Genomic DNA, 16,749 nt, shown 5'->3' on the forward strand with positions numbered 1-16,749 from the left:
CAGATCTTACAACAGTCGCTACTGGGAGACATTCAACCAGATTGGAGACTGCCCCACCAATCTAGCCATTGCGCAATATAAAAGAGGCCTACCAGTAGGGAACCGACTAAGGGATTCAATTACCATGACGCCACCCCTCACCATGGAAGCCCTGATGGAGAGAGTGCATCAGCACATCAGGGTAGAAGAAGATGGCGCACGTTCCAAAGCCAAAACAAGTGCGGCCACGGTACCAGAAAAGAAAACCTCAGCAAAGGTTAATACGGTGGACCGAAGTAACAAAAACGGACGTGGCAGACGAGATAACGGAGAAGACCCAGACAAAAGATGGCTAAGAATTCGCACTGCCATAACCACGGTGTTCAAAAAACCAATATATCGGATTCTGAGCGAAATCAAGGATGAGCCTTTTGTCAAGTGGCCAGCCAAGCTTGGGGAAGCTCAGAAGAATTACGACGACAGATCACGGTGCACCTTCCACAAAGAAAAGGGGCACCGAACTGAGAATTGCACGCCCCTAAGACAGCATTTAGAAGAATTGGTGGCAGCAGGCCACTTGGACGAATACATTGAAGGAGGAGCGCAACCGGCCCCCCAAGATCATGACCAACCCAACAGAATGCCAAACGACGCACCGCCTCAAGGCGTCATCAATGTCATACATGGAGTCTTTGAACCTGAGCGTGTATGCGAGCTCAGGGGATCGATCAAAAAGGCAGAACACTTTAGAGAAGTACTAAGTGCCCAACCAGCCATCAAGAAAGGGAAGACGGAGGCAACAAACGTCATGACTTTTTCTGACAAAGACTTGGAACGAATTTACTGCCCCCACAATGATGCCCTGGTCGTCACTCTCCGAGTTAAGGATTTTGACGTCAAGCGGATTCTGATTGACCAGGGTAGTTCATGTGAAATCATGTACTACGAGACATTCAAGCAATTGAAGCTGCAAGACAAAGACTTGGCACCTGCCGTATCTCCCCTAATTGGGTTCAACTCCATGCCAGAATGGCCCGTCGGCAAAATCATTCTTCCAGTCAGAGCAGGAACCGTGACAAAACAAGTGGAGTTCTGGGTATTGAAGGTCCCCTCCACTTACAACATCATCTTAGGCAGAACATGGCTGCATGCCATGCGATCAGTGGCGTCATCCTACCACCAAGTAATGCGGTTCCCCAACAACACCGGCATAATTGAAGAAGTCTATGGAGATCAGATCATGTCAAAGCAATGCTTCGTCACGGCGAATGGCAGCCGCGCCGCCAAAGGATATGTTCATTCGGTGGAAGAACCGGAAAGTAATGAGCTATTCGCAGATGTCGGAAAAGCGGCGGGTCGGAAAGTAGTGGAGGACCAGGAGATGGCAAGTTAAGGCCAAACTGGGACGGTCCTCACAAAGTGGTTTGGTTAACAGACAAAGGGGCATACCACCTAGAAGACAAGGATGGCAAGGCAATCCCTAGGCCATGGAATACGGCCAATCTCAAGTTATTTTACTTTTAGTTTTTCCTTTCCAAACATGTAATTTTCTCTTCCTTCAATAAAATGAGAAATTCTTTTTGGCACAGATTACTCTTTGTAAAAGTTAGCTAGACTTGAGTATATTGCAAGCATTCCATTCTAAGTTAGCCAGAAAAACAAACTTAGAGGTTGGCTGGATTAAACCAACACCCTTCCTAAGCCCAGGATAAGGATCCAGGCTGCAGGACATTCGGTCGGAATAACCAAACACTCGAAGTTAGCTGGAAAAACTAACTTCAATTGTTGGCTGGAATAAACCAACACTTGTTACTCTTCAGCCGAAGTAAGTGTAAGGCTGAAGAGTGGTTGGCTGGAATAAACCAACACTTGTTACTCTTCAGCCGAAGTAAGTGTAAGGCTGAAGAGTGGTTGGCTGGAATAAACCAACACCTGTTACTCTTCAGCCGAAGTAAGTGTAAGGCGGAAGAGTGGTTGGCTGGAATAAACCAACACTTGTTACTCTTCAGCCGAAGTAAGTGTAAGGCTGAAGAGTGGTTGGCTGGAATAAACCAACACTTGTTACTCTTCAGCCGAAGTAAGTGTATGGCTGAAGAGTGGTTGGCTGGAATAAACCAACACTTGTTACTCTTCAGCCGAAGTAAGTGTAAGGCTGAAGAGTGGTTGGCTGGAATAAACCAACACCTGTTACTCTTCAGCCGAAGTAAGTGTAAGGCGGAAGAGTGGTTGGCTGGAATAAACCAACACTTTTACTCTTCAGGCGAAGTAAGTGTGAGGCTGAAGAGTGGTTGGCTGGAATAAACCAACACTTGTTACTCTTCAGCCGAAGTAAGTGCAAGGCTGAAGAGTGGTTGGCTGGAATAAACCAACACTTTTACTCTTCAGCCGAAGTAAGTGTGAGGCTGAAGAGTGGTTGGCTGGAATAAACCAACACTTGTTACTCTTCAGCCGAAGTAAGTGCAAGGCTGAAGAGTGGTTGGCTGAAATAAACCAACTCTTGTTACTCTTCAGCCGAAGTAAGTGTATGGCTGAAGAATGAATAAACCAACTCTTGTTACTCTTCAGCCGAAGTAAGTGCAAGGCTGAAGAGTGGTTGGCTGAAATAAACCAACTCTTGTTACTCTTCAGCCGAAGTAAGTGTATGGCTGAAGAATGGTTGGCTGGAATAAACCAACTCTTGTTACTCTTCAGCCGAAGTAAGTGTATGGCTGAAGAATGGTTGGCTGGAATAAACCAACTCTTGTTACTCTTCAGCCGAAGTAAGTGTATGGCTGAAGAGTGGTTGGCTGGAATAAACCAACACTTGTTACTCTTCAGCCGAAGTGTAAGACTGAAGGGTAGTTGGCTGGAATAAACCAACTCTTGTTTCTCTTCAGCCGAAGTAAGTATAAGGCTGAAGAGTGATTGGCTGGATTAAACCAACACTTAATACTCCTTAGCCAAAGTAATTATGTCGGCTAAAAGAGTGGTTGGCTGGTAAGTATAGTTTAACCAACCAAAAACCGAAATAACACTTGGCGTAATAGAAGACATTACAAATGCAAGCATACACACAATAACCGGAATAAAAGAAGCAAAATTTTCATTCAAAGAGAAGTCAATTACAAGGGGGCTTAGTTCGGTTACAAAGGAGAAAAAGTAAAAAAGTCAAGAGAAAAGTTCATCAATTTCAGCGTCGAAAACCGCATCGGCATCAATTTGAAGACCGGTCTCCGGAGGGAGCTCATTCACACTAGGGTGAGCCACTTCGGCTACGGTTCCACTGGGAGGATCAACAGTTAGGTCTTCAGCAGTGGGCACCGACCGAACTGGCTGGTCCACATTTTCGGCCGGAGTATCTTCATCAGAGGCATCATCAGAGTCAGAGCCTTCCAAAAACTGTTGTTGCAGAGCGGCCGCGTACTCCGCCAGGGACTTCGGTATAAAATAATCTGGAGGGTTGAAGACCTCGGTCTGTTGATCTTGACCGAGCTTCTCCACTGCCGCCCTCCAGCCGCATTTGAAGAACAGCTCCTTTGCAGCGTCACATTGTTGGGCATAAGCATCCTCAGCCCTCTTGAAACCTTGTTTCTCAGCCTCCTTCGCCTTCTCCTTCATTTCGGCGTCTTTCTTTCTTTCAAGCTTTACCAGCTCACGCAAGTACTTGTCCTTCAGCACAATGGCAGTCTTTTGTTTTTCAGCCTCGGCCGAACTAACCATTCCGGTCAAACGACCGACCTCACCTCGGAGTTCGGCCATTTCCTTTCTGGCCGACTCTAGTTCGGCCGATTTCGCCTCTGCCTCAGCCGCCGCTTGCCTTGTCACTTTCCTCAGCTCCAGTACTCTCCTGTGGGTGATTTGGTTCTTTTGAATGGCCTGACAAAGCAAACAACTTCCCTTTAACCGAAGAAAGAGTTAAAAAGAAAAAGAAACATAAACAGAAAAGCAACCGAAGTCACTAACCAGAATCATGGACTTAGTAGCAGACCGGATGGACTTCAGCTCGGTGGTTAACTGTTTTTGGTGATGCTCCATGTCTTTGGGCAGACACACGCTCTTGGCCAGGTTGATGGCCAACAGGTGGTCTTTCTCAGCAACGACCGAGTCTGTGTCTAGAATGTCTCGGTCGTTAAAGGTTAATTTCGGTGCCCAGCAGCCGATGGTTCGGTCGAAAGACTCCGGTTGGGGGCTCGGTGGTAAGCTCGGTTGAATAGGAGTTTCTTCATCAATCAAAACCCGTTCGGGTTCGGAAGTTCGGGCACGTTTGGTTCGGCGGGAAGAGGATGGCTGTTGGGAAGGAAGGGCGACAACAGCAGGCTGCGGTTGGCTGGAAGGCGCCACTTCGGGCCTAGCTGTTTCGGTGAGAAGGGCCCTGACTCTACTCCTTTTCGCCATCTCTTCTTCTGCGGATAAAGGGACAAGTCTTATCTCGGGCAGAGTTGGGTCCGGTTCCGGTGCCTCTTCAAGAAGGAAGTCAGTCACCTTTGCTTTTCGTCGACCGCTGTAACGGTAGGTCGGTTCGAAATTTAGAAGCTTGGCCCAATCCCTTTCTTTAACCCGATAAGCGGCTCGCAAGACTCCGAGGTTAGGATAGCTATACAGGGAATGGAGATGGGCAAAATCTGCAAAAAAGAGAAGTGTTAGTTCGGCTAACAGACTAAACAACCGAGATAACTTACAAAGCAGAAGACCGAAGTAAAATTACCAGGCTCTCCCATTTTCCAATTTATAGGTCGGCCAGGAATTTGAGCTTGAAAATCCTCAAAGTTCCCAGAGACCCAAAAGAAATCGTCATCGTTAAGATCTTTGTCCGGAGTGTGCTTGATTATCTTCTCTCGGCGGCGGCGAATTCTAAGGTAGTAGACCCACCCAGCATTCTTTGAGCCGATAGAGTATTGATGAAAGATCTCGGCTAGACCAAGATTCAGTCCGGTTTGGTGGTTTAATGCGGCTATCCCCATGATAATACGGTACGTATTGGTGGATAGTTGGGTGGGACATAGCCTAGTCTGTCTAAGAAATTCGCAGATTAGCGGTTGGACAGGAAATCGTAGTCCGGTCTCTATTATGGATTGAAGGGTAAAAGGCACAAAGCCTTCATTGTTCCAGGGGGTAGCATCTTTTTTGGCCAGCGCCAGATGGACATCATCAGGAATCTGGTAATCTTGCCTAAATTCGGCCAGGCCACCAGGGGTTTCGACTAAATATCTATACTTACCCATTGTCGTATAATTTATGAATAAATTATTTCGGTACAATAACTAGGCTCAGTAGCTCGGTTGAGCACACGCAGGAGTGCCTGGGCAACCTAAGTCTGCAAAGTAGAAAACAAAGGGGTTAAGCACAGATCGTTGGACCGCGCTACAAATTATAAGCAAGATATACAAAGCCTACTTCGGTTTAGCGGGCTGGTTCTACCTCGGCTCATCAGAAGGTTTCGTAGCTCGGTTTCGAGCAGTTTAGACCGGTTTAACGTCTAGGGGCAGCTTTCTGAGTTCAGTCCAAAAATCTAAGAAAGCTGGTTTAGTCCCAAGGCCTAAATCGGTTGCGATGTGAGGAAAGTTACTCCGGCTGAGCCCTAGGGGCGGCTTTCTCAGTTCGGTTTCAGAACTAAGAAAGCCGGCTTGGCCCCAAGGTCTTAGCTCGGTTGGGGACCGAAGTACCTAGTTCGGTATTTACAAGCTTGTTCGGTAATCTTATCTTGGCTACTGACATTCCTACAAGTTCTAGTTCGGCTATTGACTACCGAAGTCTACGTATTAGGGGCAAACAGAATCATAGTTCGGTCGCAATGTGATTTTGGATCTAAGGCTTGTTTTTCTACATAACAGTTCATACACATACAAGTTCCATTCATTTTTTCATGAAAGTACAGAAGCAAAAACAAGGAATACACGAGCATGCTTCACCCAGATAGAAAAAACAGAAATGAAGAAAACAACAACAACAAGTTTTCTCAGAACTTACCAGTTTGGAGAAGAAGAAGTTGAAGACGAAGCAGTGGCAGCAACGGAAGCACGAACACAGTAAGCTTAAAGCTCAAGAACTCGAGCAGCCAAGAAAGCAGAGGGAGAGTATGAAGGTGGTAAAAGTGAAGATACCCTAGCCTTAGGGTTCACTTTTGTTAGACAGCCCAAAATTTGGGCGGGAACCGTCTCGAGATCTCAAAGCACGAAGACGGCGTGACAGCCGTCCTTAGCCCATCAGAGTTTGCCACGTGTCATAAGAATGGGAAGCGTTACAGACCTTATGATTGAAGAGACGTTTGTGACCGGACAAAACATGGCCAGGAGTAAAGTTAGCTCGGCTTAAAATTCGAGAGTTTTTAGCTCGGCTGGAGAGGCTAAAGTATTTTTTAGCTCGGCTGGAGAAGCTTAAAACGACACTAGCTCGGCCAGTGGACTGGTAATCCCAATCATGCTATGCAGATGGAATTAAGGGGCAATTGAGAGGGTAATTTTTGGGAAAAATTGGGCCGAGCTGCAAGTTGGGCTTTGAGGCCCAAAACGCGAAGGACTAAGTAAGAAGGCCGTAAAGGATACTCCGGCCCAGAGAGCAATGTTACTCCGGCTGGGAGAAGTAAATGTTACTTCGGCTCATGTATGTAAAGCTACTCCGGCCTTGGGAAGACAAAGTTACTTCGGCCCAAGAAAGAGTAAAACTACTCCGGTCTGGAGGCAACTCACAGTTAGGCCGATCTCAGAGTTAGTCCGGTCGTGACTTACAATGGTTAGGTCGGTCAGAACTTGTTACTTGGAAGTCCGATCTAAGCGCATCAAGGTTGAACAGGGCAGCCGAAGTAAAGATTTGGAGGAGAGGACCGAGCTAAGGATAGTTCGGCCTTCTGTGACTCGATATAGCCAAGTTTACTTCGGTCGAAAGGAAGTTCGGCCGTAAAGAAAACCATCCCACTTGGTTTGAGCAGTGGGGGAGGGTGTAAAAGGATAAGCATTATCCTTAAGAGATTGAATCCTAGGAGGAATCTGTATGGAGAAATACAAGTCCTACTAGGATTGTGCCATATGAAATTTATAAAAGCTCACAAGCATCACCTTGGAGGAGGTAATTGAACAAAATCTTTCTGAGAACTTTGAGCTTTGTCTATTTGTCAAGTTTTCTGACTTAGGCATCGGAGAGGTTTCCGGCACACACCCGCCGGCTAGCTCACGTTTGTGTTTTCAGGTGACAAAGCGACGTCGTACGGAGGAGCGTGGACTTGGTCAACAGGATTATACGAGGAGAATTATTTCCTCCCCGTACAGAGACCATGATCCTAAATACAACCAATAGAAACTAAGTAAACAAAATATTTGAATAAAAAACATGGTCATTATTTAACATTTTCTTAAAAACTTGCACACAAAAAACTATTACCTGAGTAGAATTACCACCCATGACGAAACGCGATTGTGATTGACCTTGGCAAGTATAAATAGCATCACCCGACTGCATTGCCAGACAAACCAATTACAGATAAAAATAATTAAATGCCAAGCAACCCAACTTGGGAAGTGTAAACAGTAGTGAGGTTGTGATTCACCCATGAATGAAATTACCACCCATGATTCACCCATTAAATACCTGAATAGAATTACCACCCGTGACGAAATGAGGTTGTGATTCACCTTGGGAAGTGTAAACAGTGCCACCCGACTACATTGCGAAGCAATCCAATTACACATAACAACAATTAACCATATAATGAACGAACTTAATGAAATGAACTCATCAAACTAACCATATAAAGACCACATTACAATTAAATATTACCTGAATAGAATTATTACCCATGCGGAAATGAGGCTGAGATTCACATTGGGGAGTATAATCAACGCCACCCTACACACAACGAAAAACCTTAATGAAAGTGGGCCATTACTAAATAAAATCAATGTTTTAGTTTACTAATCTACTGTATTTTAATCGTATGCAATTTGTCATGTCCAAACCTGAATAGATTGCATCCTTTTCTTCTTTGCAATAGCTTTTTCCATCCCGCCTTTGATCCTCCTTCTTCCCTTACTAGTTGACTCTCTTTTCTTCAGTCCCTTAGCTTGGATTGGACAATCTACTTCATCACTCTGTGGGCATGCATTGCTTGGCGAATTTCTCAAATCAGTTACCTCCATTTGACCACAAATGTGGAGACTTAATTTGTCTTCAACCATTACACTCAGTTCTTCACCTTTTGAAACTAACAATTGATAAGTTTCTTCACTTTCAGCGGCTCTACTCGCTATTGCTCTAAACATGGTCATTAATGACCAATATCGGTCACTTTGATGTAATTTGACATCAGCCTTCACTTCATACCCATGTCTATCTTTCACTCGTTCAGCCCTTGCTTTTTTAGTCCATCGTTTCAGTATATACTGTGGAGGAAGTTCCGTTGCATTGAATATATCTCTAAGCACCTTGAGACAATGTCGACATAATATGCCCTTCACTTCAAACTTCTTACAACTACAACTCAAATAACCCCCTCTATCCATTGTCACAATCTTATCTTTTTTCCCATCTACCATTGTTCTTATTGTGAATTTGGTGCTCTCACCACCATTAGTAGTGCCTATAATGGATGCTTCAATGGACTGCACATACTCATTTTGGAATTCCTCAAAAATAGTTTTCGTGTAAATCTCTGCCACTTGCTTTAACATCACAGTTGGAATTGAAACCCTTAGCAATTTTTGGGACAAATTATACTCCGCTTCCAATTCCTTATACCTCTTCTCATAAAGCACCCTCTCAAAATGCTTGAAGAACTCCATCAAATTATGGTCACAATTCAGATAATCCTTCAGAAATGCATTAAAGGATTCACTAAGTTGAGTAGTACTCATTCCAGCTGCCCAAGAATTCATAATATATGGCCATCCCTATTTCTCCTTCACGCGAAAAGTCTGCTCCAACCAATGATTGTCGAATGCATCATACTTATCAAGCATTTGGTCCCACTGTATTCGGAATTCTTCTTCATCATCAATGTCATGCATAAATTTTGAAAACACACCCTTCACCCCTACATCATCGAAAACAGAACTTACATGCTTGACAGCATTTTGCATCAAATGCCACGTACAAAGACGATGGTTTGTATCGGGCATGACAATTGGAATGGCCTTAGCCATCGGAGCATCTTGATCTGTGAAAATAGTTTTCGGAGCTTTGTTTGACATTGCCTCCAAAAAAATTTGAAACAACCATGTAAAAGATTCAGCAGTCTCATCATACATCAACGCTGCAGCGAATATAACTATTTCTCGATGATGATTAAATCCAACAAATGATCCAAAAGGTCTATGCTCATTATTTAGTTTGTAAGTAGTGTCAAATGTTACTACATCACCGAACTGAGCATAGTCCATGATCATTTGAGCATCAGCCCAAAATATATTACTTATCTGCTCATCACAATCTAATTGGACTGCATAAAAAAAAGATGGATTTTCCACAGTTTTCTTACGAAAGTAATGCAACACACTACCCGCTTCCCCATATTCCAAATCTTTTTGTCTCTTCGATCTTAGCTAATTTTTTTGGTCCAATTTGGTGAAACCAAGTGATGCTCTTCCACCAGATTCCCTACCAAATAGTTCATAAGCAGACCTAAGAGGAATTCTAGATTGTGAAGCTAATTCTACTTCAATTGCTTGGGTGGTAGAAATTTTTCTTTGGGATGGCAACATATGAATGCAATCTTCAGGCACAAGATCATGATTATGATGTTCAACAAAATCACAAGCAATATATTTTCCTGATATTCTATCTAACTTGATACTAAATCTGGCACCACAACCACATCTTACCTCTTGTCTTGGATTTTTGACAAGTGGATCTCGTTTGTCAATACCCCGACTTCCTTCTTTGTAACATACAAACGTGCGTGATGTTATCTCCTTCGTCTGTCTGTGCTTGTTTGCATATGCCTTCCTAATACTAAAGCCCACCTTTCCCCCATACGTATTGTAAAAGTCATATGCGGCTTGTTCAGAGTCAAATGGCATTCCCACTTTCGGCTTCCAACCACAATCATTAACAATATTATTTTCTTCCATTACCTACAATTCATATATATAAACCACATTTATACTTAATTGCAAGTTCATATATATAAACCATATTCATATATATAAATCACATTTACCTACAATTCATATATATAAACCATATAATTATATGAATCCACAACTAAATTCATGAATCTGAAAATAGATCAATGTGATTAACTATATATGTAGAACATAAAATTGCATATGAAAAAATCTGACTTACTTCACTGACTGAACCCATTTCAGTTACTGAACCCATTTCATATGAAAAAATTTGAATTAATTGATTTCAAAAATCTTAATTTGAATTAATAGATTAAAATCTGAATCAAATATATTCAAATCAAATTTGAATTAACATGGGTTAATCTGAATCAAATTTGAATCAATTTGAATTAAAATCTGAATCGAATTTGAATTAATCTGAATCAAATTTGAATTAATCTGAATAAAAAATATTAAAATCTGGATTTGAATTGACAGATTAAACCTAGGCAACAGATTAAAATCTGAAATGGGTTAATAAACCATCTATACATATATACATATATATCTATGAATCCCCAACAGATACAGATTTTAATTTGTGAATCAATAACAACCATCTATGAGTCAATCTGAAATGGGTTAAAATCTAATAAATATTTATACATATTATACATATATACATATATATATATATATATATATATATATATATATCAAACTATAACAGCAAGATAACAGATACAGATTATACATATATACATATATATATATATATATAGATTGATCCAAAACAGATACAGATTATACATATATATATATATATATATATATATATATATATAGATTGATCCAAAACAAATACAGATTATACATATATACATATATATATATAACAACAAGATAACATTTTTCTATGAATCAAACTAAAATAGGTAAATCTGAAACAAATCTATATATATATATATATAACAGCAAGATGATGAAATACACCTCGTTGTCGCCGTAAGACTACCATTAAATCTATCATCAAACCCATTTCAAAAAACAATAACTGACTTATTTCAAATCTAATAGATTCAATGAGTGACTTATTTAAATATTTCTTTAATTTATCAAATCTATCGTCAAACCCATTTGAAAAAACAATAACAAATCTGTGGTCCAGCATAGTAATGTTTAATTTCTCAAATCTTTTAATCAACTTGTTTTGACTTATTTAAATATTTCTTTGATTTGTCAAATCTATCATCACACCCATTCGAAAAAAGAATAACAAATCTGTGGTCCAGCATAGTAATGTTTAATTTATCAAATCTTTTAATCAACTTATATCAGAAATGTTAATAAACAAGTAATACAGAATAAAAAAATTAAATCTGGAGCATTTGCAAATATCTTCTTTCAATTAATTGGAGATACAATTAGTGTACAACATTATCAAGATTTTGATCACTAGATAATCGGAGGAAGCAACACCAAAATTAGCCTATAAACCTGTCATCAAACCCATTTCAAATCTAACAAATTTAACCCAAAAATCACATACATATACATATATATATATATATATATATAACTGCAAGATGATATATAACAGCAAGATGATGAAATAGACCTCGTTGTCGCCGCAATGTCGCCTTCCCGCCATCGGATCGCCGCCGGACTCACCGTCGCCCGCAATCCTTTGCGTTGCTCCTTAAACATCGTGCTGCTCCTCCATCTCCGCCATCTCTTTCATCTCTCAGTTCCTCTCTCAGTTCGCGTTCGTTTCTCCGTCACTCTCTCAGTTCCTCCCCTGCCTCTCGCGATGCCTCTCTCTCAGTGTGCTAGGGTTCATTGCCTTAGATCGATGGTGCAAAGAGATGATGCAGAGAAGAGAAAAGGGGGGAAATGAACATTTTGAAAAAAAAAAAAAAACCTAATACAAAACGACATCGTTTTGTATAGCACTGCAGGAATGTATGGCAGAAGATCCGGACTCATTGAGAATGGGAGAGGAAAAAGAAAAAATGATTGATTGATGTGTAGAAGATAGAAAATGATTTTGAAATTTTTTTTTCAAAATCACTAAACCAAACAAAATTTTTAAAAAATTTATCCAAAATTTATTTCTCAAAAACAAACCAAACAAAACTTCATCTTCTCTACTTTTTTACACAATTTTTTTAAAAAAATTAAAAAAATTAATTTTTAACCAATTTTTCAAAGCAATCCTTAGTATAATTCGAGTTACACATGTCTCCATTGAAATTAATTGAGATTGGTTAATTTCTTGCCCAAATTGGGACCCAAATTCAAAAATATATTTCAAATCTTAAAACTTTATCATGCTAAAAAGTCGTTGAGCCGCCCCCAGTTGTAATTGCTCAAAAGCGGAGGCGAAAAGACGAGAAAATTTGTTTGCAAAAACAACCTTTCAGCAGTTTCCAGTTCAACCAATGTTCAAAGACGTTTGGAGGTGGGAAGAATTGTTTGTCTTATTTTTTGATTTTTTAGTTAATTTAGTTTGGTTAAATTAACTCAGTTTGAAAATAATTTTTTATTTTTTATTTTAAAAAAAAATAAATAAAATTATTATGATTTATATATGACATTTTATTTTATTAACTTATTTTATTTATTTATTTATTTATTTATTTTGGTACATTTTTAGTTCCAACCACCTTCTCCAATGGGGACTATCTTTGGACTTTATTCAATTAAATCAAATATAATAGTCATGCAATTGATTAGGTTTTGAGTTAAATAGAATAAAATAAAAAATTACAATTATTAAATTGATGATGTGTATGAAGGATCTCACAAAACAAATTATTCAGATTATCGAAAAAACTTATGATGAACTCTACAAATTTGAACAATTCTCTCAAATTTTAAATTTTCCTAAATTGTAACAATGGTCGAACTTCTAATTGTTTAGTGAGATGCAAAAAATTTAAAGGAATAACTAACTCGGTTGGTTGGGAGTTCTTTCTTGTCAAAATCTACTTTCTACCTAATCAAATTTTAAACCAAATTGCTGAACTCTTGTTATCTTGGTAGTTTGGAAGATAAACCACAAAAAGAAAAAAGAAAAAAGAAAAAAGAAAAAAGGAAAAAAGGAAAAAAAAAAACCCAAATTATTTGCATAATTAAAAAAAATAAAAATAAATTAATTGGAAACTTGCATGACCTCTACTAATAAATGTCAAATTAGAGTGAACCAATCCCAAATTATTTGAATATTTTAATAACTTATTTATGATAGTTGAGTCAATATTTGTAACACCGCTATTATACAATACAAAACTACATAAAGCATATCCATTATATATATATTTTTAATTGTTCCAATAACATTGTCTAATAAATCCTCTGAAACTTGCATATTCAGTTAACCTTTTGCATTACAATCAAATTTGAGATCAGAACTATGGAGGCTTTGAAAAAAAAGAAGAAGAAAAAAAAGAAGCTATTGTATATTATTGGATTATTTTGTCAAAACATTTTACTTCTCATATAATTTTTCACAAGGCATAATAGTTCTTATTATTTTTTACGAAAATGACTGGTAGCTCGAAATTCGTGGCTCGATTTTGGCTCGACAGCCCAAAACGACGTCGTTTTGGGCTGTCTTTTTTTTTTTTTTTTTTTTCCTTCTTCTTCTTCTTCGTCATGCTGGTCTGAAACAGAGGAAGAGGAGAGAGAGAGAGAGAGAGAGAAGGCAGGTCGTCCGTCGCAGCCCTCCGCCATCGCCTCTGCCCGATCGTCGTAGCCCCGCATCCGCCGATCGTCGTCGCAGCCTCTGCCTCGCAGCCCCCACCCCCCGCCCCCGCCCCTCCTCCCCCTCCGCCCCCCGCCTTCGCCTCCGCCTCCGCCTCCACCCCGATATGTTGGCCTCGTCCAGTCTCTCCTCCTTCTCCTCCTCCTCCGCCCCTCCTCCAGCCTCTCCCTCCTTCTCCTCCTTCTCTCTCACTTTTTCGAGCCAATTTCGAGCCTAAAATCTCGAGCTACCAATCGCGATCGTATTTTTTAAATATAATAGATCTTACATTTATAAAGAAAATTATTCGAGGGCTCGAAATCGTTGGCTCGAATGGCCCGAAAACGTGGGCTCACGCACCTGTCTCGCCTATCTCAGCCCTGTCTTCATTTTTCTTTTTCTCATACCCAAACTATCTCGCCCGAAGTCCTCATTTTTGTTCCCATACCCAAACTCTAAACTTTGAAACTCTCTATTGCTCTGTTTGTCATCGTTCTGAAGAATCATTCGAGTCTATCTCCTTCAAAACGACGCCGGAAAGAAGTTGTTCTGTCACCTCCTCTCTCCTTCCAATCTCAGGTAAACTTTCTAAACTCAAAAAACTAGGGTTTGATGATTGAGCCCACACTTGCAGCTTCTGAAGTTAATCTTGTAGTATTTTGGAAACTCTAAACTAGGGTTTGATAATTGAGCCCAAACTCTATACTCTCATTTTTGCTCTGTTTTTTTTTTTTTTTTTTTTTTTATTTGAGATGCATTTGATTTAAGATGCATTTGTTCTAAAGTAAGCTATTTGAGATGCATCTGTCAAAAAAAAAATTATTTGGTTGTTGTGGAATCGGACCCTCGATTAAACATCTTCCATTATATTGATGCATGCCAAGTGTTTGATGAAAGTCCCTAACTGATTTTGTTCATTACAGATTGATACTTGTAGTTTAGATTTTCATTACAGATTTTCATTACATTACAGATTGAACAAAATGTTCATTACAGCTTATTCAATCTGTAATGAAAGTCCCCAACTTGTTCAATCTATGAATTTGCCAAAATGTTCAATCTGTAAATAGATTGCCATGAAAATCTAAACTAATTTTCAATCTGTTAAACATTTTGTTCAATCTGTAATGAAAGTCCCCAACTGATTATGTGTGTAAACCTGTTCCATTATGTGTGTAAACCTGTTAAACTGATTTTCATTACAGATTATGTGTGTAAACCTGTTAAATTGATTTTCAATCTGTTAAACATTTTGTTCAAGTTATGCTAATTTTTAAACTGATTATGTGTGTAAACCTATTCCATTAGATTAAAAATTTACCCGTTTACGCATGTTCAAAGTACAAGTTATGCTAATCAAGCAAGTAGAAAATTATGAAGTGTTTGTTAACATAAATAGGTCAAACAGTGTCTAATTTGTAGGTGAGAAATAACTAGAGAAATGCTACTAATAATTCAAGATAACCTCATTTTAGTGAATTTTAGTACATGTTATTCATGCTTCTTGCTTCTTGTATACTAAACTAATAATATTACTTGGTATATGTAAGACGATAACTACAATACTTAGTAACTTGGGAGATTAGTTGGGAAAAGTAACCCGCGAGATTAGTAGAGGCGAAGGTATGGACATTCTTGTGGGGTAAAAGAAAGTAAGCTAAGCTAAGATTAGAGGATGATGACATATAGTCAATAAGAACCAGCTTGTTATTCCAACCTTATGGAAACATGATTTGAAATTAATAGTCAAATATTATGAATTTTGTTTATGAAGATTAAAAATGGCTTCTTCTTCTACGAACAACAGCAACATTAGATTAAGACCAAGAATATGTGATTGCGGGAAAACAACTGCAATGTATATTGTACGAACCAATGAGAATGGAAATCAAGGGCGTGTCTTTTTTGTTTACCTATCCAAATATGTAAGTATGTGTTATGAAATTAAACTTGTAGTATTTTGGAAATTATTTGTGTGAATTAAATAATTGATTGTCATGCATTGTAAGGTAAGAGTAACAAAGAACACTGCAATTACTTCAAGTTTGCGGACGATGATGATGGGGACGTTACCTCGACAATCCATTCCAATAGTGGACCTCGTAAAGCTATCCGAACAGAAGAATTGAATGATGTCAGGGCAAGACTTTTTGAGATGGAAAATGAAATACATGACCATGGTAGAAGGCTTCAAATGATGGACAACAAATTCAACACTATGATCTATGTGACTGTAGTGTGTATCATTTTGTATTTTATTATGTAAGAATTGAAATGCTTGATTGTTAGTTTTTGGGATATTTGATGTATGTAATTATGGATATAATGGACATGTTGAATGTAGTGTATGAATGGATGATGTAATGGACATGTTAACTTTATTATGGATGTAATTTTATTATAGATGAGTGAAAAAGTTCTTCTAATATTCTTCAAAGAATAAATTATAGCTCTGATGTTCTTTCAATCCAAATGTGGTCAACTGCACAAGAAAAAAAGGCATACTTCGCAAGGATTTTCCTGAACAGTACACCTTACACATTACACCTTGCCTGTTGGTTTGATAAATCTTTAACAGATTGAAAATGTTTAACAGATTGATACATCTTTAACAGATTTAAACAATCATAACCTGCTGAACTGTTTACCAGATTGATAAATGTTTAACAGATTCATAAATGTTTAACAGATTTAAAGAACCATAACCTGCTGAACTGACAGATTCAACAGATTTAAAGAACCAAAATCAGGCAGATTTATAGACAAACAGATTGAGCAGATTGAGCATTCAAAATTTGGCAGATTCAATGTTGAACAAATTGAGCATTCAAAATTTGGCAAATTCAACAGATTTAAAGAACCAAAATCTGGTAGAATCGATGTTCAACAGATTAAGCATTCCAAATCTGGCAGATTTAACAGATTTAAAGAACCAAAATCTGACAAATTCAATGTTCAACAGATTGAGCATTCCAAATCTGGCAGATTCAACAGATTTAACAGATTTAA

At 38.9% G+C, this 16,749-nt stretch overlaps 2 protein-coding genes and 1 long non-coding RNA gene across 3 annotated transcripts; 1 reads left to right on the plus strand and 2 right to left on the minus strand.

Moving 5' to 3' along the window:
• Positions 1-7,225: 7,225 nt before the first annotated feature.
• Positions 7,226-8,822, minus strand: LOC145824351 (protein FAR1-RELATED SEQUENCE 5-like). Its single transcript, XM_082923992.1, has 3 exons — positions 7,908-8,822; positions 7,729-7,797; positions 7,226-7,611 (listed from the first exon to the last, which is right to left on the minus strand). Exons 1-3 carry the CDS (start codon positions 8,820-8,822, stop codon positions 7,525-7,527), a joined length of 1,071 nt encoding a protein of 356 aa, XP_082780118.1. The 3' UTR covers positions 7,226-7,524.
• A 666-nt stretch (positions 8,823-9,488) lies between these two features.
• LOC145824352 (protein FAR1-RELATED SEQUENCE 5-like) lies at positions 9,489-10,269 on the minus strand. Its single transcript, XM_082923993.1, has 2 exons — positions 10,234-10,269; positions 9,489-10,019 (listed from the first exon to the last, which is right to left on the minus strand). Exons 1-2 carry the CDS (start codon positions 10,267-10,269, stop codon positions 9,489-9,491), a joined length of 567 nt encoding a protein of 188 aa, XP_082780119.1.
• A 3,630-nt stretch (positions 10,270-13,899) lies between these two features.
• Positions 13,900-16,184, plus strand: LOC114266028 (uncharacterized). The gene is made up of 2 exons (XR_003630524.2): positions 13,900-14,319; positions 15,750-16,184. It is a non-coding gene; the product is annotated as an uncharacterized LOC114266028 (long non-coding RNA).
• Positions 16,185-16,749: the final 565 nt, after the last annotated feature.

Source organism: Camellia sinensis, chromosome 4 (assembly GCF_055761805.1).
Source record: "Camellia sinensis isolate YWXY chromosome 4, ASM5576180v1, whole genome shotgun sequence".
NCBI classification, from domain to species: Eukaryota; Viridiplantae; Streptophyta; class Magnoliopsida; order Ericales; family Theaceae; genus Camellia; species Camellia sinensis.

What these genes read in the sequence shown, in the direction of transcription:
- LOC145824351 (XM_082923992.1), bottom strand. Translation starts at nt 8,822, where the DNA reads ATGAATTCTTGGGCAGCTGGAATGAGTACTACTCAACTTAGTGAATCC. An exon ending in AAAGGATGCAATCTATTCAG is followed by an intron (nt 7,798 to 7,907) that starts GTTTGGACATGA and finishes CGTTGTGTGTAG; the next exon opens with GGTGGCGTTGATTATACTCC. An exon ending in TGGGTAATAATTCTATTCAG is followed by an intron (nt 7,612 to 7,728) that starts GTAATATTTAAT and finishes TTCGCAATGTAG; the next exon opens with TCGGGTGGCACTGTTTACAC.
- LOC145824352 (XM_082923993.1), bottom strand. Translation starts at nt 10,269, where the DNA reads ATGGGTTCAGTAACTGAAATGGGTTCAGTCAGTGAA. An exon ending in AAATGGGTTCAGTCAGTGAA is followed by an intron (nt 10,020 to 10,233) that starts GTAAGTCAGATT and finishes TATGAATTGTAG; the next exon opens with GTAATGGAAGAAAATAATAT.